The 27,560-nt window shown below is 43.2% G+C and overlaps 1 protein-coding gene across 4 annotated transcripts in view; it reads left to right on the top strand.

Annotated features, from left to right (window-relative positions):
- The first annotated feature begins 15,129 nt into the window (after window positions 1-15,129).
- The window catches only part of pcdh7b (protocadherin 7b), a 501,674-nt gene continuing 489,243 nt past the window's right edge, over window positions 15,130-27,560 (top strand). For 2 of the 4 annotated variants that reach the window (XM_038791444.1, XM_038791445.1), the window contains exon 1: window positions 15,131-20,104. In XM_038791444.1, the coding sequence (XP_038647372.1) occupies window positions 17,078-20,104 (3,027 nt within the window). In that variant the 5' untranslated portion in view covers window positions 15,131-17,077. Of the gene's footprint in view, window positions 20,105-27,560 lie in introns of all 4 variants that reach the window. The other 2 variants (XM_038791446.1, XM_038791443.1) reach the window with 2 other exon arrangements.

Below are 27,560 nucleotides of genomic sequence, written 5' to 3'. Positions count from 1 at the left end.
AGCAAGGAGCGATATAGGATCAGAAAGCATAAAAGCTCTGTGGGTAGAATTGAGGAATCGCAGTAGTCAGGGTGCGGGGCAGAAAATAAATCAGGAGATAGAAAAGGCAATATTATAATAATCATGGGGGACTTCAATATGCAGGTGGACTGGGAAAATCAGGTTGGCAGTTGGTCCACGGAATTTGTGGAATGTCTAAGAGATGCTTGTGACAGAGTCTACTAGGAAACAGGCAATTCTGGAGTTGGGGATGTGTAATGAGGTAGACTTGATTAGGGAACTTAAGGTGAAGGAACTCTGAGGGAGCAGTGACCACAATATGATAGAATTTACCCTGCAGTTTGAGAGGGAGAAGCTGGAATCAGATGTAATGGTATGACAATTAAATAAGGGTAACTACAAAGACATGAGGGAGGAGCTGGCCAGAGATGACTGGAAAAGGAGCCGAGCAGAGCAGATAGTGGAACAGCAATGGCAGGGGTTTTTGGGTGTTATTCGGGAGGCACAACAGAAATTCATCCCAAGGAGGAGGAAACATGCTGAGGAGAGGACAAGGTATCCATGGCTGACAAGGGAAGTCAGGGACAGCATAAAAGCAATAGAAAAAGGATACAGAGTGGCAGGGGTTAGTGGGAAGCCAGAGGATTGGGAAGCCTTTTAAAGCGAGCAGAGGACAACTAAAAAAGCAATAAGGGGGGAGAAGATGAAATATGAGTGCAAGCTAGCTGGTAATATAAAAGAAGATAGGAAGAGTTTTTTTCAATATATAAAAGGTAACAGAAAGGCAAAAATAGACATTGGACCACTGGAAAGTGTGGCGGAGAAGTAATAATAGGAAACAAAGAAATGGCAGAAGAGCTGAATAGTTACTTTGCATCAGTCTTCATGGTGGAAGACACCAGTGGGATGCCAGAGCTGGAGGAGAACCAGGGGGCAGAGGTGAGTGTACTGGCCATCACTAAGACGAAGATTCTGGGGAAACTGAAAGGTCTGACGGTGGATAAATCACTTGGACCAGATGGACTACACCCCAGGTTCTAAATGGGATAGCTGAAGAGGTTGTGGAGGCATTGGTGGTGATCTTTCAGGAAATACTGGAGGCAGGGAGGGTCCCAGAGGACTGCAAAGTGGCTAATGTAATACTGCTGTTTAAGGAGGGAGGGGGCAGAAGACGGGAAATTATCAGCCAGTTAGCCTGATTTTGATTATTGGTAAGATTTTAGTGTCCATTATTAAAGATGAGATTGCGGAGTACTTGGAAGCGCATGATAAATTCGGACTGAGTCAGCACGGCTTCATCAAGGGGAGGCCATGTCTGACAAATCTGTTAGGTTTCTTTGAGGAGGTAACAAGGAAGTTAGACAAGGAGAACCAGTGGACTTGATTTATTTAGATTTCCAGAAGGTCTTTGACAAGGTGCCGCATAGGAGACTGTTAAATAAGTTAAGAGCCCTTGGTGTTAAGGGTAAGATGCTGGCATGGATAGAGGGTTGGCTGATGGGATAGAAGGCAGAGAGTGGGGATAAAGGGGTCTTTTTCAGGATGGCAGCTGGTGACTAGTGGTGTGCCTCAAGAGTCGGTGCTGGGACCACAAATTTTCACAATATACATTAATGACATGGAAGAAGGAACTGAAGGCACTGCTGTATGGTTTGCAGATGATCTGGAGAGGGACAGGTAGTTGTGAGAAAGCAGGGGGGCTGCAGAAGGACTTGGACAGGCTAGGAGAGTGGGCAAAGGAGATGGAATACAATGTGGAAAAGTGTGAGGTTATGCACTTTGGAAGGAGGAATGGAGGCATAGACTATTTTCTAAATGGGGAAATGCTTAGGAAATCAGAAGCACAAAGGGACTTGGGAGTCCTTGTTCAAGATTCTCATAGGTTAACGTGCAGGTTCAGTCGGCAATTAAGAAGGCAAATGCAATGTTAGCATTCATGTCAAGAGGGCTGGAATACAAGACAAGGGATGTACTTCTGAGGCTGTATAAGGCTCTGGTCTGACCGCATTTGGAGTGTTGTGAGCAGTTTTGGGCCCCGTATCTGAGGAAGGATATTCTGGCCTTGGAAAGGGTCCAGAGGAGGTTCACAAGAATGATTCCTGGAATGAACAGCGTGTCGTATGAGGAATGGTTGAGGACTCTGGATCTGTACTCGTTGGAGTTTAGAAGGATGAGGGGGGGAATCTTATTGATACTTACAGGATACTCCGAGGCCTGGATAGAATGTATGTGAAGAGAATGTTTCCACTTGTCGGAAAAGCTCAAACCAGAGGACACAATCTCAGACTAAAGGGACGATCCTTTAAAATGGAGATGAGGAGGGATTTCTTCAGCCAGAGGGTGGTGAATCTGTGGAGCTCTTTGCCGCAGAAGGGTGTGGAGGCCAAATCACTGAGTGTCTTTAAGACAGAGATAGATAGGTTCTTGATTAGTAAGGGGATCAGGGGTCATGGAAGAAGGCAGGAGAATGGAGATGAGAAAAATATCAGCCATGATTGAATGGCGGTGCAGACTCGATAGGCTGAGTGGCCTAATTCTGCTCCTATGTCTTACGGTCTTATGGTCTTATAAATGCTCTTCTGCTGCTCATGTCCTCACAATAGTTACAAACACAATAGGAACATAGAAATGAGAGTCAGCCATTCAGGGCCTCAAGCCTGTTCCACCATTAAATTTGTTTAATGATTGGTGTGTACCTCAATCCATTAATTGCCTTTGCTCCATATTCCTTCATCCCTTTGTCTGAAAACTGGGTTCACATGGTCAGAACTGGAATGTATTTCGCTTCTTTGCGAATGGATTCTATTTCTTTTGTGAAATCATTTTCTCGCACAAGAACACCTCTGCATCCTTCTTCTAACTTGCTGCTTATTCTTTTCAGCATTCATTCCAAGGCAAGGAAGCCCACACAGTTAAACAGTAGACTATTTCAAAGGAATACAATGTTTCAGGATGCAGCAGGTGACCATGATATGGAAGGTGGAATGAATGTGTAAGGAAACACCCATATTAATCAAGGCAACTAAGCCATTGTTTCAAACCGCCATTGTTTGACAGTCCCAAGACCTGTCTCTCAGCTGGGTATGTGTGTGCTGGGCAGATGCCATCAGCAATGGCAATTACAATTGGCATTGTGCCTTACTAGATCTCCTTGGACCTGCTGCTCGTGATCTAAAAGAGCAAAGTTGTTGGGCTGGTATAAGGTAGCAAAGCTGTTAACAGGGCACCATTTGCAAACCTGTGTCATTTTCAGTCAATGGTCAAAAGACAGCTGCACAGGGAAATTGGTGTGCCTTCCAATTTGCAAAAAAGCATGGCACATCTGGTGCTGTCTTATTCACCACATGAAAGCAATCAGTATCAATTAGGACCTTTGGGAGCCCGCAAATTGCGGCAAATCCTTCAGTTTACTGGTGGCCTCCATTGGGAACTTCGTGTACTAGCTTGCCTTAGTGAATGGAGTTTACTCTGCCATGTGCAACCAACAGGTGCAATGTCTCCCACTTGCGCTTGAAAGAACCCTGGAGCAAAAAAAAGCTGGCAACCACCACCTTGACTGCCCTTGGCAAAGAGTGACAAGATGGCACAGAAGGTGCTGTCTCATCATCAGAAGCCTGCACAGGTCTGCTATTGTCTGCCAAAAGAACCTTGCCTCCTGACACATTGTTAGCCTGAATTCCTGAGAACAAATTTTGGACTAGTTGCACAAAACGTCCTGCCAATGTGGTGCTCCAATGGCATCTGTTGCACCTCAAGTATACGCTCCTTGCTGATCCTGTTTGTTCCTGGTACTGATATTGCATTGCCACTTCATTCTCTTCCCAAGGCAGGATTGCTTGAATCATGCCTGCTGGGGGTTGGTTAGCTCGGGTGGCTAAATGGCTCATTCAGATTAATGCCAAAAGTGTTGCCTTAATTCTCGTTCCAGCTGTGATAGACTTTGGACCTAATCCCTCATCCTGCCCCTGAGAGTGCAAGGTAATGGCAAACCACCATTGACAAAAACTGCCAAGAAGCTCAGGATGAAACATCAAAAGACAATGTGCCAAGGATCTGCCATCAGGCAGCACACACAAAGGAAGAATCACTCCTATTCCTCCTTCACTCAATCACTCTCTCTGGAGCCAAAGAATAAATTATTTCAAAAAACCTCTTGGCAGAACTCATCTAATTTACACCACCTCTGGAATCATCAATTTTTTTCTGGACCTGTCCCATAACCATCCTCTTTTGCTATGCACTATCATCCCTTTTATCATTTATTCAGCCTGTCTCTGACCCTATTAATGACCTTCCATTTTGTTCTTCCATCACAACCACACCACCTCCCACTTTGCCTATTGCTGTACTTGGCTAAAACTTGTTCTATCTCTCATTTATTCCAGGTGTGATGAAAAAACAGTTACTTGGTTTCTCTCTCCCCACAGATTTTGCCTGACCTGAGTATTTCCTGAATATTCTGTTTTGTCATACGCGATAACATAACTTTGAAAGTAATTAAGCTACTGGGGTCCATGAAAGAATCTACTACTACTTCCAATGAAGGACTTAAGAAATATGACAGAACTTGTACATTGCAAACTTTTATTTGATGTTTGATAAGTAAACAGCTGGGCTTAGATATAACCCCTGGTGAAAATTGTAATGAATTATGATGAAATTATTGAATCTCACTCTGCCTCTCACCACCCACAAACCCGTCACTGCCATTAGTTTCTCTTTAGCAATCACAATTTGCTGTGACAATGATACCCATCAGACAGTCAAGTTACAGAAAAGCTTTATTTTAAACTAAATTACTAGTTACTAAAGATATGTTCAGCTCTTTACATGTTTAAACAAGGCTTTGGTGTTTCAAAGATAAAGTTAATAAAGTTGAACCTTGTAAAGGTCTTGCTCTTGAAACTTAGATAAGACATTGCAACATGCAACACTCGAAAGGACATCGAAAGTCATTCATCTATAATTATCTCTATTACAGTATTAAAATCACAATCTCCTAAATAAAACTGTGTACCATTTTACTCCTGATTTCTGCTGTTCTATCACCCCATAATATTTCTGTTATTTCATTGCAACTCTGAATTCAGAGTTAGGAAAATCAGAAGAGTCTGATTTTCTTCCTCTATTTAATTATATAATCACATTGAAGTGGTAAGGTTTATAATTACATAAATGAAGAAAAAACTTCTTAGTGTTTACTTTGTTTCATATTTTTGAAGCAAACTAATCAAAATTGATTACAAACAGACATCAAAATTGCCATTAAAAGTTTTCTCAAAGAAGTTGAATTTTAATTTTATGATCAATGATTAGCATATTTAACATGAAGAAAGATAATCATCTTGACACAACAATTATTTTCTACATTACTCCTGTACTATGATATTGCTTGCAGTGCTTTTTTGAGTGGAATCTTGATGCTTATGCTCCCGTGCATCGTCAGCTGTTTTCGAGTTATGAACAGATCTCCTGGAGTTCATAACAGTGGCCTCATACATTATTTTCAGAAGTATTACATTAAGCAAAAGCCATTATTTTATAGAAAACTTCCAAAATATTGAAACAATAAATTATTTTCAATTCTTGAAAGAGTAAATATAACAATTCTTATGCCTTTTAATTGCATCCATATGATTAATGAGGATATCCAGATTACAGCAGAATTTGCATTTGTGCAATCAAGTAGCAGGTGTTTCTGACATCATACAAAATCCACAAGCACTGAGTTCAGTGGCATGCTATTTTGTTACAATATACACACTTTTTTTAGGAACAGCATTTATTGTCTCCACACTCAATTGATTGTTAATCTATGATTTCAGGTTTAATGAAGGCATTGAAAAGAAAAGCTGTGCTTTTTTTTGATGAGCTTCTTGCTGGATTGACCCTTTGACCTCACATTTGTGCGACATTTTGTTTTGGGACACACTGCATAGTATGACTGCAGTATGACTATGCTGAATTTGCATCAGTTTACAGGAGCAGGAAGTCACTAAATGCTGCATTGGTTTAGCATTGGTAAAAAAAAAGAAATAACCTTCCGCTAAAGATAAATCAAGACCCAGTATAATTAAAGGGATTGAGATCCGTTGGAAGAAGGAACCTCACAGTTAATTCAATGCTCAGCATCATTTTTTTAAACTTAACTTTAATTTCAACGTTCCCCACTCTAAACATTAAAATTTTAACTGGTGGGACACAGCTCCTCAAGTTTGTAACCAGGGCCTGATGGTTAGTGCCAGCTAAAAATGTGTTAAAATTGTTCTACCCGGTTGAAACTCAAACATCAGCTATTAGTTTAAGATTGATAACAGTAAACACGTTCTTTGAAGAGTTCCAAAGTTTTCCTGGCTGGCATCCCATCTTGGAAACTTCAAAATGTGAGATCATCCAAACTTCTGCTGTCCAACTCACACCACGTCCTGTCCATTCATTATTCCTGTGCTCACTGATCTCCATTGACTCCTGGTCTGGTAATGCCTCAATTTGAAAGTTATCATCCTTGTTTTAAAGACCCTCCATATCTCTACCTATCTCTGTAACCTCCTCCTGGCTCTGAAACCCTTTGAGATCTCTGTGCTCTTTCTATTATTGCCTATTGAGCATCCCTGATTCTTTTGACTCAATTACTAGGGGGCACAGGTTTAAGGTGCGTGGGGCAAGGTTTAGAGGAGATATACGAGGCAAGTTTTTTTACACAGAGGGTAGTGGGTGCCTGGAACTCGCTGCCGGAGGAGGTGGTGGAAGCAGAGACGATAGTGAAATTTAAGGGGCATCTTGACAAATACATGAATAGGATGGGAATAGAGGGATACGGCCCTGGAAGTGTAGAAGATTTTAATTTCAACGGGCAGCATGGTCGGTGCAGGCTTGGAGGGCCAAAGGGCCTATTCCTGTGCTGTACTTTTCTTTGTTCTTTGTTTTTTGTTCTTTGACTCTACCATTGATGGCCTTATCTTCAGTTGGCTGTATCCTAAACTCAGGAATTACCTCTTGTCCCAATTTTTCCACTGACTATCTCATTCCCACCCTTTAAAAAGCATCTTTAAAATCTAAAATAAGCGGAATAAGGCAGATGCTGGAATCTGAAACAAAGCAGTGAATGCTGGCAAAGCTCAACGGGTCTGGCAGCATCTGTAGGGAGAGAATAATTGACTTTTTGGACTAAACTTTTGGTCACTTGTGCTGTAATTTCTTTCATAGAATCATAGAATAACAACAGTGCAGAATGAGACCGTTCGACCTCGTCTGCACCGATCCTTGGAAAGAGTACCCTCCCTGGGCCCACACCCCAACCCTATCCCCGTATCTCCACCTAACCTTTCTTGACACTAAGGGTCATTACAGCATGGCCAATTTACCTAACCTCCACACCTTTGGACTGTGGAGGGAAACAGGAGCATTCGGAGGAAACCCACAGACGCACTGGGTGAAAATACAAACTCCACACAATCACCTCAGGCTGGAATTTAACCTGGGTCCCTGGTGCTGTGAGGCAGCAGTGCTAATCACTGTGCCACCATGCCGCCTCAGGTGGGAAAGCAGGCAGTGAAGAGGAGATTAAAATTAAAAGATAGGCTAAGAGATTGGGCCACAATTTGGCAGATGGAATTTAATGTAGATAAGTGCGAGGTTATCCAATTCAGCCGCAAAAATAGAATGGCAAGTTATTATCAAAATTCAAAATGCGCCTGGGCAGGGTGATCTGGGCGTCTATGTTCATGAATCACGGAAAATCGGTATGCAGGTACAGCATATAATTAAAAGGCAAATACCACATCTGGAGTATTGTGTCCAGTTTCAGTCCCCTTAATTGGGGAAGGATGTGGTGGCAGCGAAGGCAGTTCAGGGGAGATTCACCAGATTGATTCCGGGGATGAAAGGGTTGACGAATGAGGAGAGATTAAACAGTTTGGACTTATACTCGCTGGAGTTTAGAAGGATGAGAGGGGACCTGATTGAGGTATATGAAATCAAAAAGTGATTGATAAAATAACCGTTGACCGAATGTTCCCCCTTGTGGGCAATCTCGAATGAGAGATCACAGATATTGGTTAAGAGGAGGTAGATTTAGAACTGAGATGAGGAGGAACTACTTCTCAGAGAGGGTGGTGAATTTGTGGATCTCGCTACCCCACAGTGCAGTCAATTGGAGTCATTAAATGGTTTCAAGGTGATAGATATATTTCTGATATCACGTGGCTCTGTATCGAAGCCGGATGGGAGAGCATCCTATCTGGATGTAACACAGCCTGGTATAGCACCTGCTCAGTCCAAGATCGCAAGAAACTGCAGGGTGATGAACTCAGCCCAACGCATCACACAAGCTTGTCACCCCCACATTGATTCTGAATACACCTCCCGCTGCTTCAGAAGGCAGACAGTATTATCAGATATCATTATCAATGCCTCCCACCCAGGCATTGCCTTCTTCCAGACCCTCACATCAGGCAGAAGGTACAGAAGTTTGAAGACACACACATCCAGACATAGGAACAGATTCTTCCCCACAGCTACAAGATTCTTCAACAACTTCCCCTCAGACTGATCTGTTTCCTGTAAGAACACTATTCACAATGCCCTATGCTGCTCTTGCTTATGTATTTGCTTTGTTTGGCCCCTTGTTCCACACTGTAACCAATCACTGTTTGTCGATGTCCCATTTGTCAATGTTCTCTGTTGATTATTCTTTTTGTCTCCGATGTACGTACGTTCCCTCGAATGCAGAAAAAATACTTTTCACTGTACTTCGATACATGTGACAATAAATGAAACCAAAAAATCTAAATCAAACTAACTTTTGAAGTACCTTGAACTTTTTACTAAGTTAAAGGTTGCCACCCTCACACCACTTGCATTGCATATTGACTGCGTTATTATTGAATGCAATTCAGAATTAATCGGCAATTAAAGGTTTAAAAACTTAACATTAATCTCAATGGACTTCCAAAGTTTCCAATAGTATACTTGATGTCTCTTCTCTACTGGTAAACATATCATCAAATTTGGAAACTAATCTGATTTCTCTCTTCAAAAGTACTGTGTATGAGTGATATAATTCCATGTCTGCTTGCATCATCGAAAAATCAGTATCTGTTACATACCAGTATGAATGATGTAACTTGATATTTCAAAACATAAGATGCAAAAAATATTTATTTTTGAAGCTTGAGAACATTTTGGATTACTTGCACTTTTAAAGACCATATATAACTGTATCTGAATTCTAATATGGACATTCTTATAAGTAAGAATGATGCAACAAGGGGACCTGCTGCCATGGGGCAGCACAGTGGCATAGTGGTTAGCACAGCTGTTTCACAGCTCCAAGGGTTCCAGGTTCAATTCACGGCTTGGTTCACTGTCTGTGCAGAGTCTGCACGTTCTCCCTGTGCTGCGTGGGTTTCCCCTGGGTGCTCCGGTTTCCTCCCACAGTCCAAAGATGTACAGTGTTGGGAGGATCGGCCATGCTAAATTGCCCTTAGGTTAGGTGGGGTTACTGGGATAAGGAGGGGGTGTGGGCTTAAGTGGGATGCTCTTTCCAAGAGCTGGTGCAGACTCGATGGGCCAAATGGCCTCCTTCTGCACTGTAAATGTTATGATTCTATGAAGTTCAATGCATTATAATTTCGCATTAATTGGCGCAATTCAGCAGTTTTCTTTTCAGGAATGTACTTTATCCACGAAAAGAATGTAAAATTACATTTCAGTTTAAAGTATACATTACTGGAAGTGGAATATAGACCACATTCATTCCATACAGCATGTTACACTCTGAGGCGACTCAATACAACTGCAATTACACATGACATTTACAATATACATTTCACTTCAAAGATACCATGCAACGGGTTTTACATAATTTCCAGCTCTGCGCTACCCTATGGCAGATGGACTTTAGACAGTGCCTTTTCCCCATTGCGCCTGTGCAGCTGCTGCTCCAAGTTTTAGTCTGTTCCTCAGCATGTCGTTCTGGACCTTGACATGTGAAATTCAGCAGGTTCTTTTTTTCCAGAAAATCTCCTTTTATTCATAAAATTTGTGAAGGTACATCATATGACCATTCAAAGTAAAGGAACAAATCAAATCAGCTTCTTCCAATACTGTATGTAATTGTTACGTTCCCAGTTGATGTTATAACTGGACGGGAAAATCCCAGAATGGAATTCTGGTGTAAAAGACCATAACTTTTACTTTTTTATAAACGTGGAGGAACAGAGTCACAGGGCCACATATCAATTTTTTACAACAAGAAAAAAACATTTATTAAACATGAAAAAAATGCATTATATAAAATTCCTTTACTTCCCCATAGCTAAACAAATATACACAGTTTAAGATTAACATGGATTACAAAGTACATCTTAGACTACAATAGTTTGTTATCACAAATTACCACCATTTTAAGCACACAAGATGACTGTGGTCAAATACACACTCTGAAATCAAATTAGTGTCTGTGGATTTCTCCACAGAATTCCCCCAGGTGATTGTCATGTGAGAGTTTCCAAATCCACTCACAAAACACGCTTCAAAATCTTCTCTCATAATAATGCTTTTCCTTAGCGGCTTGCATTCTGAAATTCAGACCATGTTTTCTGAATAACACTTCTAAACAAAGCTTCCACTCCACTTTTAGCATTGAGTTTAGTGCAGGATTTCTACCACCCCCTTTCTGATTTATTTTGTCTTCAAGGTTTTCACACAAACTCAGAGGTCCAGCCACCAATTTCCACAATTATTTCAAATAATGTCTCCCAAACTGTAGTAATTTCACACAAACCCTAGCACTACTGCAGATTTATTTCTGGTCACTCACGCTCCAAAGCACTTTCAACTCTCTGTGACTTCACTGTTCTGGTTCCATTAACCCACACTTCTTGGAAACTGAACAGGTGAATCCTGATGAAGGAGCTACGCTCTGAAAGCTCATGATTCCAAACAAACCTGTTGGACTTTTACCTGGTGTTGTAAGACTTCTTACTGTAAACTAAAGTCAACAGCTTCTCTACAAGTCCCCAGTTGCTAAGCAACCACGGTTGGTTTATTTACTCATCATGTAGTAGCCCTCTCTAAGCACAATAGAATCGCAGCTGGAATTGAAACCAACCCCCACACACCTTTGTCCAGCATAAATGAAACTATATGTTTTATCCTTCCGGGCATATAATTATTAAATTAAACCCACTTAAAACTATACCTTATTTTTAATGTTTACCAATATAAATATGAATCCCTTAAAATTACCTTTATTTTCCTGACATTACTCACTACATTTACAATGATTTAATATTTACAATATTCATGAAATGTTATATGGCCCAAAGAGTTTTACCCAGTCTCCAATTCCTGTGGCTGATAGACCTCAGATGGTGGCTCTTTCCCATTGTGCCTTTACAGCGGCAGTTTTTGTCAGTCCTGGACCTTGGTATGTACCAGTCTGCGACATTGGGTCGTAGAAAACTCTTTGCACTGGAGACCAGGAGCTGGACAATTGTTTCTTACTCCCACCACAGAGCAATGCATGGAGCAGGCTTGAAACCCCAAGTATGCAGGAAGGACATTTAGTAAATTGACTCAAAGAAGGCACAAGGTAGCTTGTATAGGCAATTCACACTGTTATAATGATTAGAGTGTGCTTTTCTGATACAGGCCAGCTTCACAATATTGTGTACCAGGTCTGGCCTGTTGCTGCCGCTGGGAGCGAAAAGCAGGAACATGTTTAATTACATCAGATTCTATTTGATTTATTGTCGCATGTACCAAAGTACAGTGAGAAATATTTTTCTGCGGCCGAGGGAATGCACACAGTATGTACATAGTAGACAAAAATAATAATCAACAGAGTACATTGACAAATGGTACATCGACAAACAGTGATAGGTTACAGTGCGGAACAAGGGGCCAAACAACAGGGAACAGTCCGAGGGGGAGTCGTTGAGGAGTCTTGGAGCTGTGGGGAAGAAGCTGTTGCTATGTCTGGATGTGCGGGTCTTCAGACTTCTGTACCTTCTGCCTGATGGAAGGGTCTGGAAGAAGGCAACGCCTGGGTGTGAAGGGTCTCTGATAATGCTGTCTGCCTTCCTGAGGCACCGGGAGGTGTATTCAGAATCAATGTGAGGGTGGCAAGCTTGTGTGATGCATTGGGCTGAGTTCACCACACTCTGCAGTTTCTTGTGATCTTGGGCCGAGCAGTTGCTGTACCAGGCTGTGATGCAGCCAGAGAGGATGCTCTCTATCGCACATCGGTAGAAGTTTGTGAGAGCGGATGCAGACATGCAAATTTCTTTAGCTTCCATAGGAAGTAGAGACATTGTTCGGCTTTCTTGACTGTTGCATCAACGTGAGTGGACCAGGACAAACTGTTGGTGATGGTGATTGTGACCCCCCAACCCCAACTTAAACCTATAATTTCCACTTTGGAGCCATTGATGCAGACAGGGGTTGTGTCCAGCTATGCTTCCTGTAGTCAATTGCCCAATAATTCTCTTGGCATTGCCCCATTACAAGGAGAACCTCAACATGCAATGTTAAAACTAAATGACCAGAGCTTTGCTGTTTAATTACTGTTTTTGGTTGACAGTATTACTTCATAAATCCACCTGGCCTGTTGAAAAACGAGCCAAACCGAAGCCCCGATTACTCTTTGTTACAGATACATTTCTCCAATTACTATGGTGACCTCTGCTACTTAGAAGTTGATGCAGTTATCTATCATATCCTAAATTGCGGCACATGTTGATATTTCTTGTCTGTTATTATAAATGCTATTTTCGCTTCTCTCTCTTCTGTAATTTAATGACCAACGTTCCTTATTTCCCGCTTATTATTGTGTTGCGCATGGAGGAAGCCATTAAAGCACATTAGGAAAGAAACAGAACTGCGACACAACACACTGCTAATCTAAACCATTCCTTTCCTATAAATAGTCTTCTTAAAGGTCAACTCCACCCTGCTTATAATTGCAGATTAGATACTTATAATTACGGGTAGGTTGAAATGTCACTTGGCAGGTTTCTATTTATGCCGAACAGTAATGAAGAAAGGAAGTTGTGTCAGATATATGTGCATCTTACCTGATATTAGAGAGAAAAGAATACTTTAATTGTGCATTTCCTGTTAGCTCACTAGCCAAAAAATATGAATTACTTTTTTTTGGAAAGTCTCAATATTGTGCTGTAAAATGCTCTCCTGATGCCACAGACTCTCCAGTCCTACAGAAGTTGGGAACCATTCCATTGTTCATAGGCAATTAGAGTTGATGATTATTCAACAACACCACGGGATATTATTGTCTTGGTTTGGTCATATCTTTATCTGATATTCACACGTGCTTAAAACATCATTAAAACCTAGAATCATGAGTGGGAATGAGGATTTCCTCCCCCCCCCCCAAAAAAAAACTAACTGTGGTGACCCAACTGCTGAAATCAGCTAATTTAACTCAGGTTGCCGATCAGCATTGGAGACTTCCTCATAATTCTAAGTAAGATGAAGACATTTCAAACACACCTTTTTTTCCCCTTGGTTTGAACAGCTCAATGTCACATGACAATACGTTTGCTTAACAAGCCATCAGACATCTGAAATGTCATGATGTTTTAATTATTTTATCAATATTGATGTAATACATTGATGTATATAGTTATGCTACGTTTAAAGATATGAATTAATATTCTGTACACCTATATTATTAGAATTGCACAGTGGTACATGCTAATTGCCATTTGCCAGAACCCAAGAACCGAATTCTGGAAATCGGAGCGGAAAAATAACTGCACTGTGAAGAACTATGGATTTGAATTTTAAAATTGGTGCAAGGTTCAAGCAGGTGACCCAACCTGAACACGAATTAATGCATATTGCAAGTGTGTTATTGCTCCGGACATTACGGGTCCACTTGTGTCCTCAACCATTTGCAAGGGGTACTAACGATTTAATTTTGCCACAACATGGACCCTGTACTCAACTGTGAGGACGCAACATTGGAGTAACTGGGCTCGTTGTAAGAAGGTGAATTGGAACCTGATTACAATGTGCATATATATCTTACAGGATTTTTCTCACATCGGGGCTGTATATAGCTTATGTTGATTTAACCGCAGAATGTGACCTTTTCAGCTTAAGTGGATCACATATAAAATGGGATTGTTCACTGTTTATTAAATACCGCAAAGTTGAAAACGCGATGTATTAGAAGTCGCTTTGTGTTAAACATGAACCCCATTCAAAAAGCCATTCGCGCGTGGTATTCCTCGTTCAATTAAAATTCTGATTCACGGATAGTGCCCCTCGCACATCCTGCCCTGAACTTCGCATGCATTAGAATGTAAATCGCACCAAAAAGTTTCTTTGAAATGCAAATGAGGACACTGATTTTAAATAGTCTCTGAACCGATCAGCAGCATCACGAGCTACGCTGATAGATTGCTTCGCACAATAATCAACCTGCTTAAAGCTGCCTTTTTCTTCCCCTCTCCATCCTAAACTGCAATTATGGGAAGTATTAGTTGATGAGGAGGTAAAAGAGATGCTGATTTCTAACCTGCTGGTCACCAGGTAGATTTTTGTTAGCTCTCTCTCTCCCTATTTATTTCCATATTCTCTCTCTCTCTGCGGCTCTCTGCTCTCGCCAGTATTTTTTTCCTGTCTCTGTCATCACTTTCTGGCTGACACCAGTGCTGTCCCACGCCTCCCCGCGCAGGCGCTGCTCATTGCTGCCGCAGACTCGCTGCGGTCCGCGAGCTTCCTCTGGCTCAGCCCAGCAAAAGCGGGGGAAAGAAAGCGGGGCAACGAACTTTCATCCTCCACAGCGCGGCTGCCAGCGCCTCCCGCTCCGAGCTTCTCTCTTAAAGAAGCCACCGCGGCGATGCACCACTCATAGCTGCAATTTGCAACTGCAGCACTCGCCGCAACCCTCCCGCCTCCAGCTCCAAACAACAAAAAACAGAACGGGAGCTCCAACTCACCCATTCTGAGGAAGAAACGATGGTTTCTGTCATTAAAACGTGTTTTGTCAAATATAGAAGCATATATTTCTCCAGTACTCTCTAATCTTAGCTTTTGAGTGGGGAGGGAGGGAAGGAGGGGGTCAAACAGGGGAAACGCAATGGAAACACCGTGCTTACGAATGAAATAATGTAGGGAAAATATACCATTTAAAGATGTGAAACTCGCAGTGTTTTACACACACACGAGCGTTTTCTACCCCACCGCGTCTAAATAAAAGACGGATTTGAGACCGCACCTTCCCTCAAAGCTACAGGACCAGCTGGATTTTTAAAAATCGATCATGCAAATATAAATATATAATATTCTTTCGCAAAGAATACACTTCCAAGAGGAAACTGAGAGGTTTAAACACGAAGGGCAACAAGACACGTAGCCGAATGCACATAGTCGGAAAATAGGAAGATAACGTAAAAAAAATCCAATGTCAGGAACATGTTTAATGGGGAAGATAACGTTGTATTAAATAAGTGCAACGGCTCAGATAAAAAAAGGAAGCGACGAACGTAAAAGGAAGCAAACGAGGGAAGAGATGGATGATGTAGAAAGAGGAATCTCTGCATTTCCTGACCGCGCTTCAGTTCCTTTTCACTCGTGTAGGTGACGTTACCTCAAATGAGTCAGAAAACTCTCACATTCACCCACACTCTGAGCGGGATGGCATACAAAAGAGGGTGGGAGAGAGAAATCGGAACTGTGCTGCTAACCTGAATTCACAGCTAACACAACGTGCAGCTATAAAGGAGGGGAGTAGTGGAATTTACAGATCGCTCGCCCGAGGGAAGAGAGGAGAACATTATCGCATTCACTCTTTCATAGACTCCAATCCGCTGAGAACCACCGGCTTTGGAGTCAGCCTTGCGCTATATAACCTGCAGCGACTTTCTGAATACAGAAGGCTGAATTGTACGCGGGGGGAAGAGAAAGACAAACCCAACTTCAACTGCAGGAATAGCAATGAACTACTCAGCAGACCACGACTAATCGAATAACAAGGAAGGACTTTTTTCCCCCTCTAAGAAGAATTTAGCACCACAGAAAGAAAGGACTGCGTCAGGGAATACTTCGGGGACTGGAATAAGAAAACTTGCTGTTGTCAAAAGTACTGCAGCCTATTCATTCTTTAATTGGGGATTTTTTTTATTCTCGGACCAGATCCAGAAGCAATGCACTTACAGCCGTCGTTTGTTTTAAAGGTCCGCATCGTGAAATCAGTTTTTTTTGCATTCGGATTCTCGTTGTGCCAACTAGGATTTCCCTATCCACCTTCAATCCAGAGGAGTATCTGCATGTAGACGCATCTTGACCCCCCACCCCCCTTCCTCCCCAACCCGGTGTACCATTTTTTTGCGGGTTGAATACGAAAGTCATTAACTGCAACCTTTTCTATTCTGCGGGACACTTGCTCGTCGTAATCTCCAACGACGCCGGGAAGCGGATCGCGTTCCCAATCGTCTTCACAAGCGCCCTTTTCAACTTTCTGATCGGCTTCCAAACCCTTTTTTCACCCCCCCCCCCCCCCCTTCCGCGACTCTGTCGCTGCCTCTCGAGCCAGATCGGACGGACGGAGAAAGGACAGCGAAAAAAAAGAAAGACACACAGTGTGAAGTGAAAGGGAAAAACTGCAATAGCAAGGCTGGGGCACTCAGAGTGCTGCTCACACACAGTCCAGTAACCAGCAGCATGCAGGTAAAGAAACACTAACTGCGGATACAGGACAAACTTGGAACAACGTGACTCCAGAGGCACGTCCAAAAAAGCACGGACGGATTCAGGTGATCAGTTTGACTTCAATGCTCCTTCTTCTATCGGGGTTGGAAATCCCGAAGGCGGCAATCGCAAGGCTGGAGCAGAGTGTGAGCCAGTTTAAGAGGGATGCTGAGAGGGGCTGAAAAAGTGGAGCGATGTGTGTGAGTCTGCAGAGCGCCTTGTCCTTTTTTTGCCCGTTACTTTATTGAGTGTTGAGGGGAGTGTTTGTTGGGCCGGCAGTTTTGAGCAGGTTCCCGGGCCGGAGAAGAGACGGTCGGTTGTGGTTTGTACACACACACACACACACCGGGAGAACATGCCTTTCGGCTTCCCGCTGCTGCTCTTCCTGCGGTGCGCGGCCGTGCTGGCGAGTGCCAAGCAGGCGCTGCGATACCGGATCACCGAGGAGGGACCGGCCGACCTGCGGATCGGCAACGTGGCCAGCGACCTGGGCATCGCGACGGGCTCCGGGGAGGTGACTTTCAGCCTGGAGTCGGGCTCCGACTACTTCAAGATCGACAACATCACCGGCGAGCTGAGCACGACCGGCCGGCGCACGGACCGGGAGAAGCTGCCCCAGTGCCAGATGATTTTTGACGAGAACGAGTGCTTCATCGACTTCGAGGTGTCGGTGATCGGGCCGGCGCAGAGCTGGGTCGACCTGTACGACGGCAAAGTCATCATCGAGGACATCAACGACAACACGCCCAGCTTCCCGTCGCCGGTGCTGACCCTGACGGTGGAGGAGAACCGCCCGGTGGGCACCCTCTACCTGCTGCCCACCGCCACCGACCGCGACTTCGGCACCAACGGCATCGAGCGCTACCAGCTGCTGCCCGAGAGCCGGCGGGGGGAGCCGGGCGATGCCGAGCCGCCGGGCCCAGGCCGCAGCAGCGTGTTCGAGCTGCAGGTGGCCGACACCCCGGACGGCGACAAGCAGCCGCAGCTGATCGTCAAGGGGGCGCTGGACCGCGAGCTGCGCGACTCGTACGAGCTGACCCTGCGGGTGAGGGACGGCGGGCAGCCGGGCCGCTCCTCCTCCGCCCTGCTGCGAGTCCTCATCTCGGACGTCAACGACAACAGCCCGCGTTTCGACCGCGGCCTCTACGAGGCCGAGCTGCCCGAGAACAGCCCGCCCGGCACCCCCATCCTGCAGCTGCGGGCCACCGACCTGGACACGGGCGTCAACGGGCAGCTGGAGTACGTGTTCGGCCCCGCCACCGAGTCGGTGCGCCGGCTGCTGCGGCTGGACGAGAGCAGCGGCTGGCTCAGCGTGCTGCACCGCCTGGACCGCGAGGAGGTGGGCCAGCTGCGCTTCAGCGTGCTGGCCAAGGACCGCGGGCAGCCGCCGCGCACCGACCGCGCCACCGTGCTGCTCGGCGTCCGCGACCAGAACGACAACGTGCCCCAGGTGGACATCCGCAAGATCGGCCGCATCGTCCTGCGCGACGGCGTGGCCAGTGTGGCCGAGGACGTGCTGGTGGACACCCCCATCGCCCTGGTGCAGGTGTCGGACCGCGACCAGGGCGAGAACGGCGTGGTCACCTGCACCATCGTGGGCGACGTGCCCTTCCAGCTCAAGTCGGCCAGCGAGTCGGAGAACGAGCAGAAGAAGAAGTACTTCCTCCACACCTCGGCGCCCCTCGACTACGAGGCGGTGCGCCAGTACTCGGTGGTGATCGTGGCCGTGGACTCGGGCAGCCCCAGCCTCTCCAGCAACAACTCGCTGCTGGTCCGCGTGGCCGACATCAACGACAACCCGCCCGTCTTCCCGCAGGCCGTCTTCCAGCTGGCCATCGCCGAGAACAACTCGATCGGCGACCCGGTGGCCACCGTGCTAGCCTCGGACGCCGACGACGGCCGCAACGCCGAGATCGCCTACTCGTTGGAGGCCGCCGCCGCCGGCCTCTTCTCCATCGAGCCGGCCAAGGGCGCTATCATCGCCAACGTGGTGCTGGACCGCGAGCAGACGCCGCGCTACGAGTTCAGGGTGGTGGCCCGGGACAAGGGCATCCCCAGCCTCCAGGGCAGTGCCACCGTGGTGGTCCAGGTGAAGGACACCAACGACAACGAACCCAAGTTCATGCAAAACGTCTTCACTTTCTACGTCAAAGAAAACTTGCCGCCCAACAGCCCCGTTGGGATGGTGACCGTGATGGACGCCGACGACGGCAAGAATGCGGAGCTGAGCCTCTTCGTTGAAGAAGACGACAACATTTTCTCCATAGACAACGACACCGGCACTATTTACTCCACCATGTCATTCGACAGGGAGCAGCAGACCACGTACTCTTTCAAAGTGAAAGCCATCGATGGGGGAGAGCCCCCTAAATCTTCAACGGCCATGGTGTCCCTCTATGTCATGGATGAAAATGACAACGCACCCACCATCACTTTCCCCAAAAATGCATCTTACACCCTGCTACCCCCTTCCAGTAACTTACGAACGGTCGTGGCGACAGTCCTAGCTACAGACAGAGATACTGGGATCAATGCTGACCTCAACTACAGCATTGTGGGGGGAAATCCCTTCAAACTCTTTGAGATTGATTCCGCCAGTGGCGTCATCTCTTTGGTGGGAAAACTAACCCAGAAGCATTACGGACTACATCGTTTGGTAGTGCAGGTTAATGACAGTGGACAGCCTTCACAGTATACCACGGCAATGGTCCACGTGTTTGTGAATGAAAGTGTTTCAAATGCCACAATAGTGGAAGCTCAGATAGCCAGAAGTCTTCGCACTTCGCTGAGGCAAGACATTGCTGGCGATCCAAATTATGAAATGAGCAAGCAACGACTTAGCATTGTCATTGGGGTGGTTGCTGGTGTCATGACAGTCATTCTAATCATCTTGGTCGTGGTTTTGGCGAGATACTGTAGACCCAAAAAATCCAAGAATGGATACGAGGCTGGCAAAAAGGATCCCGAAGACTTCTTCACCCCCCAGCAACATGACAAGTCTAAGAAACCCAAGAAGGACAAAAAGAGCAAAAAGTCCAAACAACCTCTGTATAGTAGCATTGTGACTGTGGAAGCCTCAAAACCAAATGGACAGAGATATGACAGTGTGAATGAGAAACTTACAGAGAGCCCTGGCATGGGACGCTATCGCTCTATGAATGGTGGACCAGGAAGTCCTGACCTCGGTAGGCATTACAAATCTAGCTCTCCATTGCCAACGGTTCAGCTTCATCCCCAGTCACCCACTTCAGGGAAGAAACATCAAGCAGTGCAAGAACTGCCACCCGCCAATACCTTCGTAGGGACAGGTGACAACATCTCAATTGAATCAGACCATTGCTCTGAATACAGCTGTCAGATCAATAACAAGTACAGCAAGCAGGTAAGAAGCAACAATTACCTTGTGTCTAAATGTAGCTCAGAAATTTGAAATCTGTGATCTTAATGCAGAATATTATTGGTATTTTTAACATACACATGTACGTGTGATGATTTATACACATTCAGAATTGATTTTCTGTAAAATTGTAATGTTGAATGTTGCACGATAGATTGAGAAATATTTGGAACCACAGACGAAGTAGTTTTAAATTATTCAAATCCTAAATGGGAATAAATGTAACTTAACTGTGTAGTTCTGTTAAAAATTTATATATGTTGCAAAGCCAAAACAGAACTGTACATAATCAGCCAGTTAGGATTGTGCATTTTGGGTAATTGAGCTTGTGTGATGTCACTGCACTAATCCTCCTCTTTCTCCTCCTCCTCTATCTCTGAATCAAAATGAATTACTGTGCAACATCAGTTGCTCACAGATCTCTTTCATAGTGACAACTACATTGAAGTAGATTCATGTTCTGTTCGGATTTGTATTGTGTGAGATAAGCATATAAAATATAATCTGCGGAGATTTCTGTTCAGTGTTGGTATTTGCAACACCAACATTTTGGCACATACCAATCATTGGTGAAATTCAGATGTTGTAAATGTCACTGTCGAAATAAATCTCCCGAGACTTTCGTTACATGTGTGTCGATATCCCTATATGGATCCCACTGAAACGGTTACCGTTGTTGTTTGGGTAACTACACAACAGTAGCTCAAATGTGATCCTTGAACTAGAGACCATGCACAATAGCAATCACGTGTTACACTGTGCATTTATTCCCACAAATTAAAATTGAGAAGACATTTGTTTAAATTATTTAAAAAATGATAGAACTATTTTTGATAAATGAAAATAGGAAAATGTGTTAGGGTCTGAGAATTCCCATTCATAGACAACCAATTTTCTACAAACTTCAATCGTAAGGTTTAATTAATTTAACTTTCAGTACCTAAAATGTAATGTACACAGCATTACTTTAGATAGAGATGTATTACTGTAGTCCTGAAAGTTTTCAAATGGCTTCACTATTCCATTACTTTGAAGCTTTCATACACAATGAATCAGAATGGAATAATGCTTTATTAAGGCTAAAAGTCTAGACTATTCCAACAGTGTTAAAAATTCTAACGCTATTCTGAAGACTGTTTAGTCTTCTGAGGCTGGTACATTTAAGATATTTAATATCTGTGTCAGAAGCTGAATTTTGGGGCATGAGCATAACTCAACCACTTTTTACTAGTGTGTGTTGAATGGCAGGCATTCTCTCGCCAAGATAATAAAAACTAGCTGCAGCAAATTTTGGGTTTTGTTACTATTCGAGGTATAGAGGGAGAACGAGATGTCAACAGTGGTTACACGCATTCCTGCATTAAGTCAGAGCGCTTACATAATCTGATGCATCCGGAATTGTTAAGTAGAAAGCATACCTTATTAATGTTAATACAAGCACCAACGTTCAGCTGCACCAGAAACTTGCACTTTTTAACCATTAATTTAATCTGAAAATGTGCAAGCTAAGCCAAAATAAGTAGATTTGCGCACTCTAATTAGGTATAAATTATAGTTTTGCTCATCAAGTAATGCCGCTGCAGATCAGATTAAATTCTTCGTTGTCATGATGTTAAATAAATATGCTGTGCTTCTGGTCACAGAGAAATTAAGTATTATGACAGGGAAAATAGCTTCAAGACGAGGAAAGAATATAGTTACATAAATTATAACTTCAGGCTGCTGGTATTTGTTGTGTATTTATTCCCTATTGTGCTACATTAAGCAACTCTTCGCTCAAATAATAAATCTGGGGGAGGGTCACATTTTTGCACATTTGTTGGGTAAGTATGTATTTTTTGGTAGATTGTCAATGCAAATGAAAAGATATGTAAAGCATATTACTCAGTGAATTTTCCTGGTAACTGGAACTGAAGAGGGTACTAAAGTCAACTGATAATATTTATGTAGAAGCTTAATAACCCCAATCTGTTCCAAATATTCCATGTTAAATTCTATGAATCTTCATAACCAAGCAGGATTAAATGAGTATTTCAAATACGTCCTGAAAATACACAGTGAACATCGTCAATTATGAATATAAATGTCAATATAGTGAGATGCTTAATGACATTCAAACCTTTCTTAACTAGGTGTGGAGGAAGTTGAAAGTAATTAGACATGAGAAATTTTTAGGCAGCTGAGCTTCTCTGCTGTTTGATATGGATTTCTTTGGATGTAAATCAAATGATACAAGAAGTTGCAATTCTGCTCTCACTGTAGAAAGAGCATCAATGAATCATTTGCTTTGTTTATAATATCTTTAGCTTTCAGTCTTGATTCATTTTATGCACCTTTGCAAGTGAACCAAAGTTGAATTAAATCTCTTTGAAGTCTAAAATGACTTTTGACTAAACTGTTTCTAACTTATGTTTCTCAATCAGAAACAGTGCTTGATAGTAGAACTGGCTGGTGGAAAAAGCAATTGTACATCTATTGTGACGTGTCTGTGTTATACGGCTGAATTGCTCTATAACTTGATGGCACTGCTTTTATTAGAAATGAAATTGTGGAAATCAGTTAATGTCCACTTGGAGAAGGGGTTCCATCTTCTGGTTTTGCCATCCACCCACTAAATTTTAACTATTTAGTGCAATTTAAATTTAACCTCCACACCTTTGGGCTTTGCTACTTATGAGCTAAAAAATGTGTCCATTAATAAATTAAATTCAGAGGCATTTGCTAGGCGGCAGGTGGAGGGATTCCCTTCGCTTCCCGCGAGGGGGGTGAGCGACAGGATGCTTTCGGGGGTCTGGGTCGGAGAGGGGAAGATATCTGATATCTACAAGGTTATGCAGGAGGCGGAGAAGGCGTCAGTAGAGGAGCTGAAAGCTAAGTGGGAGGGGGAACTGGGGGAACAGATCGAAGACGGGACATGGGCTGATGCTCTGGAGAGGGTTAATTCTTCCTCCTCGTGTGCGCGGCTTAGCCTCATCCAATTCAAGGTGCTGCACCGGGCCCACATGACTGGGACGAGGATGAGTAGGTTCTTTGGGGGTGAAGACAGGTGTGTTAGGTGCTCGGGGAGTCCAGCGACCCATGCCCATAGAGACTTCAAAGAGATGTTCTGGGCATGCCCGGCACTGGAAGAGTTCTGGAAGGGGGTGGCGAGGACGGTGTCGAGGGTGGTGGGATCCAGGGTCAAGCCAGGATGGGGACTCGCGATTTTTGGGGTTGGGGTGGAGCCGGGAGTGCAGGAGGCGAAAGAGGCCGGTGTGCTGGCCTTTGCGTCCCTAGTAGCCCGGCGAAGGATCTTGCTACAATGGAAGGATGCGAGGCCCCCAAGCGTGGAGACCTGGATCAATGACATGACGGGTTTCATTAAGCTAGAGAAGGTCAAATTAGCCCTGAGAGGGTCGGTACAAGGGTTCTTTAGGCAGTGGCAACCTTTTCTCGACTTTCTGGCTCAACGATAGGGTACAGGGACAGTAGCAGCAGCAACCCGGGGGGGGGGGGGGGGGGACAATGACTATGTTTGTTTGTTTATTTAATTTTAATTTATTTTTAAGTTCTTTTGTTGTTCATTGGGATTGGGGGGTGGGGGGATGTGATACATGCGTCAATACGGCCTGGGGGTGTTACAGTTATTATGGGTTATTTTGTTGCATTTCATTGTTTGTCGTTATGTTTTATATTTTCTGTAAAAAATTCCAATAAAAATTATATTAAAAAAAAATTAAATTCAGTATGTCAATTTTTAAAATCCACACCTAGTTGTTTGTGTGCACCACCAGGAATTTGCACTTGAAAATTTAAGAATGCAGTATTAGAACATTGTAAATGTGCAGTCTACATGCTCATGCCTTGGAACCGAAGAAAGGCATTTGATAAATCTTCAACTGAATGAGTGTGAGCAAAATGTAACTGCTGTATTCAGACTGCTCTTTGGGCTGCAGATATACTGCAGCTATTTTGACTGTGTGGGAAATGCAATTTTCAGCCAACTGCATATATCACTATTGATCTCACTAAAGTCAGCAACAAAATTTTCTCTGCATGCATCCTTGGCCCCAAATGTTGAGATCTGCTTCTTGGGGGACATAAATTGTTTGCTTTCTTTTCACGTTGCACATATTGAAGAGTAACTGGTCACCTGGTTAACGTTTAAAATGCAACTGGCTGGAATTATACTTAGTGTAACCTCAAACCCGTGTGAGAGTACCTTCTGGAGGGAGCTTCATACCTTTTCGGGTTTGTAACAGACCACAACCTTTTGCTCAAGTTATATGGCCATTTTCACAATGATGCAAATCAAAACAGCATCTAACAGACATGTGTCAGGAGAAGGTACCTCCAACAAATCTGGAACATTACAGAATTTATTGCTTGTTATTAGATGCCCTGAGGACATTAAGAGCCATCCATCCAACATGGGATTGCAGTTGCAGGATGCTCTACCCAGAAGAACTGTGGTGAAATAAGTGTTTTGAAAATTTAGCAGCTCTCACAGTCACTTGTTTGTTCAAAAATGGCCAGAATATTTGAATCCATAGGGTGATTATGAAGGTCCAATCATTTGGATTCTGGTACAATAAGCCAATCCTTTCACCTTCAATTTAATTTCAGTAGCTTCAGTGAAAACAAAACATCGAGCTTGATTTTTGGATTTTGATCATTTGTGTTTCATGAAAGGTTCGAATAATTGGAATATTTGCACACATAGATCCTAATTTGGTACTGTAATTAAAAAAGTAATTCAAGCAATAATTGAGTGTATTATTCGCAACATAGAACATTTAAAACATTTTATGCTTTTCCTTCCTTGAAAAACATGAAGCACGACATTTCTAAAAATGCATCCAACAAAAAGCATGCCTTTCAGAAACTATAAGGTACAGCAATTTACTTTACAAAATGCAAGTTTAAGAAGATTAAAATAACAAATAGTTGCATGTTATTTGGACATTCTCATGTTCTTGGTGTCTTAAACCATCTGTTTTAACAATACAGTTGCATACCAGAGACATAACTTTGCTTTAAATAGCAAAGAACAAAGAACAATACAGCACAGGAACAGGCCTTCCAAGCCTGCGCCGACCATGGTACCTGCCTAAACTAAAACCGTATGCACTTACGGACTCCATATCCTTCCATTCCCACCCTATTCATATATTTGTTTGTATGCCCCTTAAATGCCGCTATCGTACCTGCTCCCACCACCTCCCAGGCAGCGCGTTCCATATATTTAGCATCATCTGTGTAAAAAACTTGTCTCGCATATCAGTTCTAACGTTTTCCCCACGCACTTTAAACCTATGTCCCCTTGTACTTGACTCTCCTACCCTAGGAAAGAGCCTCTGACTATTCACTCTTACTCATAATCTTGTAGACCTCTTTCAGGTCGCCTCTCAAAGTCTGTAGTTCCAGTGAGAACAGACCGAGTTTATCTAACCTCCTCATAGCTAATGCTCTCCATACCAGGCAACATCCTAGTAAACCGCATCTGTGCCCTCTTCAAAGAATTCACATCCTTCTGGTAGTGTGGCAACCAGAATTGTACACAATATTCCAAATGAGGCCTAAGGTCCTGTGCAGCTGCAACATGACTTGCCAATTTTTATATTCAATGCCCTGACCAATGAAGGCCAGCATGCCACATGCCTTCTTGACCACCTTATTCACATGCATTGCCACTCTCAGTGATCGGTGGACATGCATGCACAGATCTCTCTGCCTGTCAGTACTCGCAAGAGTTCTGCCATTTATTGTGTAATTCTTAAATGCATTGGACCTTCCAAAGTTCATTACCTCACACTTGTCCGGAGTATTCTTCTGATGGCTAGGTGGATGTATACACCACATAATGGTGAAGTGAGCAGATACAGCTAGAGAAATAGATCAGCTTTGGCCTTTGGCCTATTTTAACTGATGTCAACCTCACCTGGATCACAGTAAAGGCAATTGATGTCCCAAGGCTAAGACAGATAAAATTAGCAATACTACTAAATCATGATGGCTACCCTTTAGATGCATGTTTGTAGGTCTACTAAGTTCACCTGTCATGGTTTGCACCTTGAACTAATCTGCCCACTGCACAAAACAATAGCTACTTGGCTGAGAAGGCGGAGTAATTGACAAATGATTCCTGATGCTGTTTGGCAGTTTATCACTTCATTACATTGGTATTTCTTCTAGCTTTGGCATCTATCATTGTATTCACTTTTTTTCTTTACCTCTTCAGTCTATCCAGTACATTTTGTATTTGTGATTTACAATTTGATTCTATTTGTTTCATTCGGTCCATTTGTTTTTGTTCCTCTCTTGTGCCTTTAATACCTTGCTGAATTCATTGTTAGTTTTGCTTCCAACTGATTCCATTATATTTGATATTCAAAAGGGGTAGAATTGAGTAGAATTGGAGAAACCATGCATAACTGAAATAAAAAGAGAAAGTGCTGAAAATGCTGTGTAACATCAATACTTTATGCAGTCCATTTGTTCCTTTTATTTCACCACATTTGAATTCGCATCTCTTTTCAACAGGGTAGAAATTGACAAATTCTACATTCAAGAAAAATAAAGATTGTAGAATGATGATTCTAGAGTCTACACTATTTTAGAATTTCTATAGTTGCAAATAAGTTTCTCAAGGATAAATCAGCAATGGTTCTAGGACAGGCATTGGCGTGTAGTGGAATTTCAGAATTGTAATAGGTAATAAAATAATTTATAGGCCATATATTTGTAAAGTATTGAAATTAACTAATTTTACCTTTTACTGTTAAGTTTTTAGGTAGCACCATAGATTCTATCATTTTCCAAAATTGTAATTTTCCTTTCATTTGTTGACCACATTATCAATTTTATCAACTCTAGTTTTATTATCTAATTAGGAAAAATAGTGACTGTACCAATGTTTGAAGGAATATTTTTGTTATTTTGTATATTAGGTGGGAGAAAGGTTAGGATGAAAGCCTCCAAAGCAATGTTTTTCTGAATAAGGTTTGACCAAGTTAAGTAGTATTTGGGGATGGTAAGATGGCCTGGGAACAATGTGGCCAAATATTTTACGAACAATGTTTTCTATATGTGGGGCAAAAAATGACAATGAATAGAGACTGCTGTTGCAGTCCAGTATCAGTACTGGAAGTTAAAACTTACCAACAGGTGGCGTCACATTGTTATAATTGCTACTGGCACAAAATTCCGTTTCAACAAACTTGTTTCAAAAGCACTCTTTAAAAACATGTTTAATGATACTGTAGGCCATATTCCTGTCTTCGCAGTTGGTAAAATATGACCATAGTTGGAGGTCTGAAAGCAGCACTCTATTTGAATGGCATGTGCTAGTCTTCCTTTGTTTAATCTACGGGCGGTTATCCAATGCTGTCATCATGGCTGAGTGCTGCGCTGTCATCATTGTGCTGGAGGGTGAAATGTAAAATTTAGAAGGCTATGTAAA

Source organism: Scyliorhinus canicula, chromosome 3 (genome assembly GCF_902713615.1).
Source record: "Scyliorhinus canicula chromosome 3, sScyCan1.1, whole genome shotgun sequence".
NCBI lineage: Eukaryota > Metazoa > Chordata > Chondrichthyes > Carcharhiniformes > Scyliorhinidae > Scyliorhinus > Scyliorhinus canicula.
The sequence above is the reverse complement of the archived record's forward strand: the minus strand, read 5'-3'. Positions and strand labels throughout refer to the sequence as shown.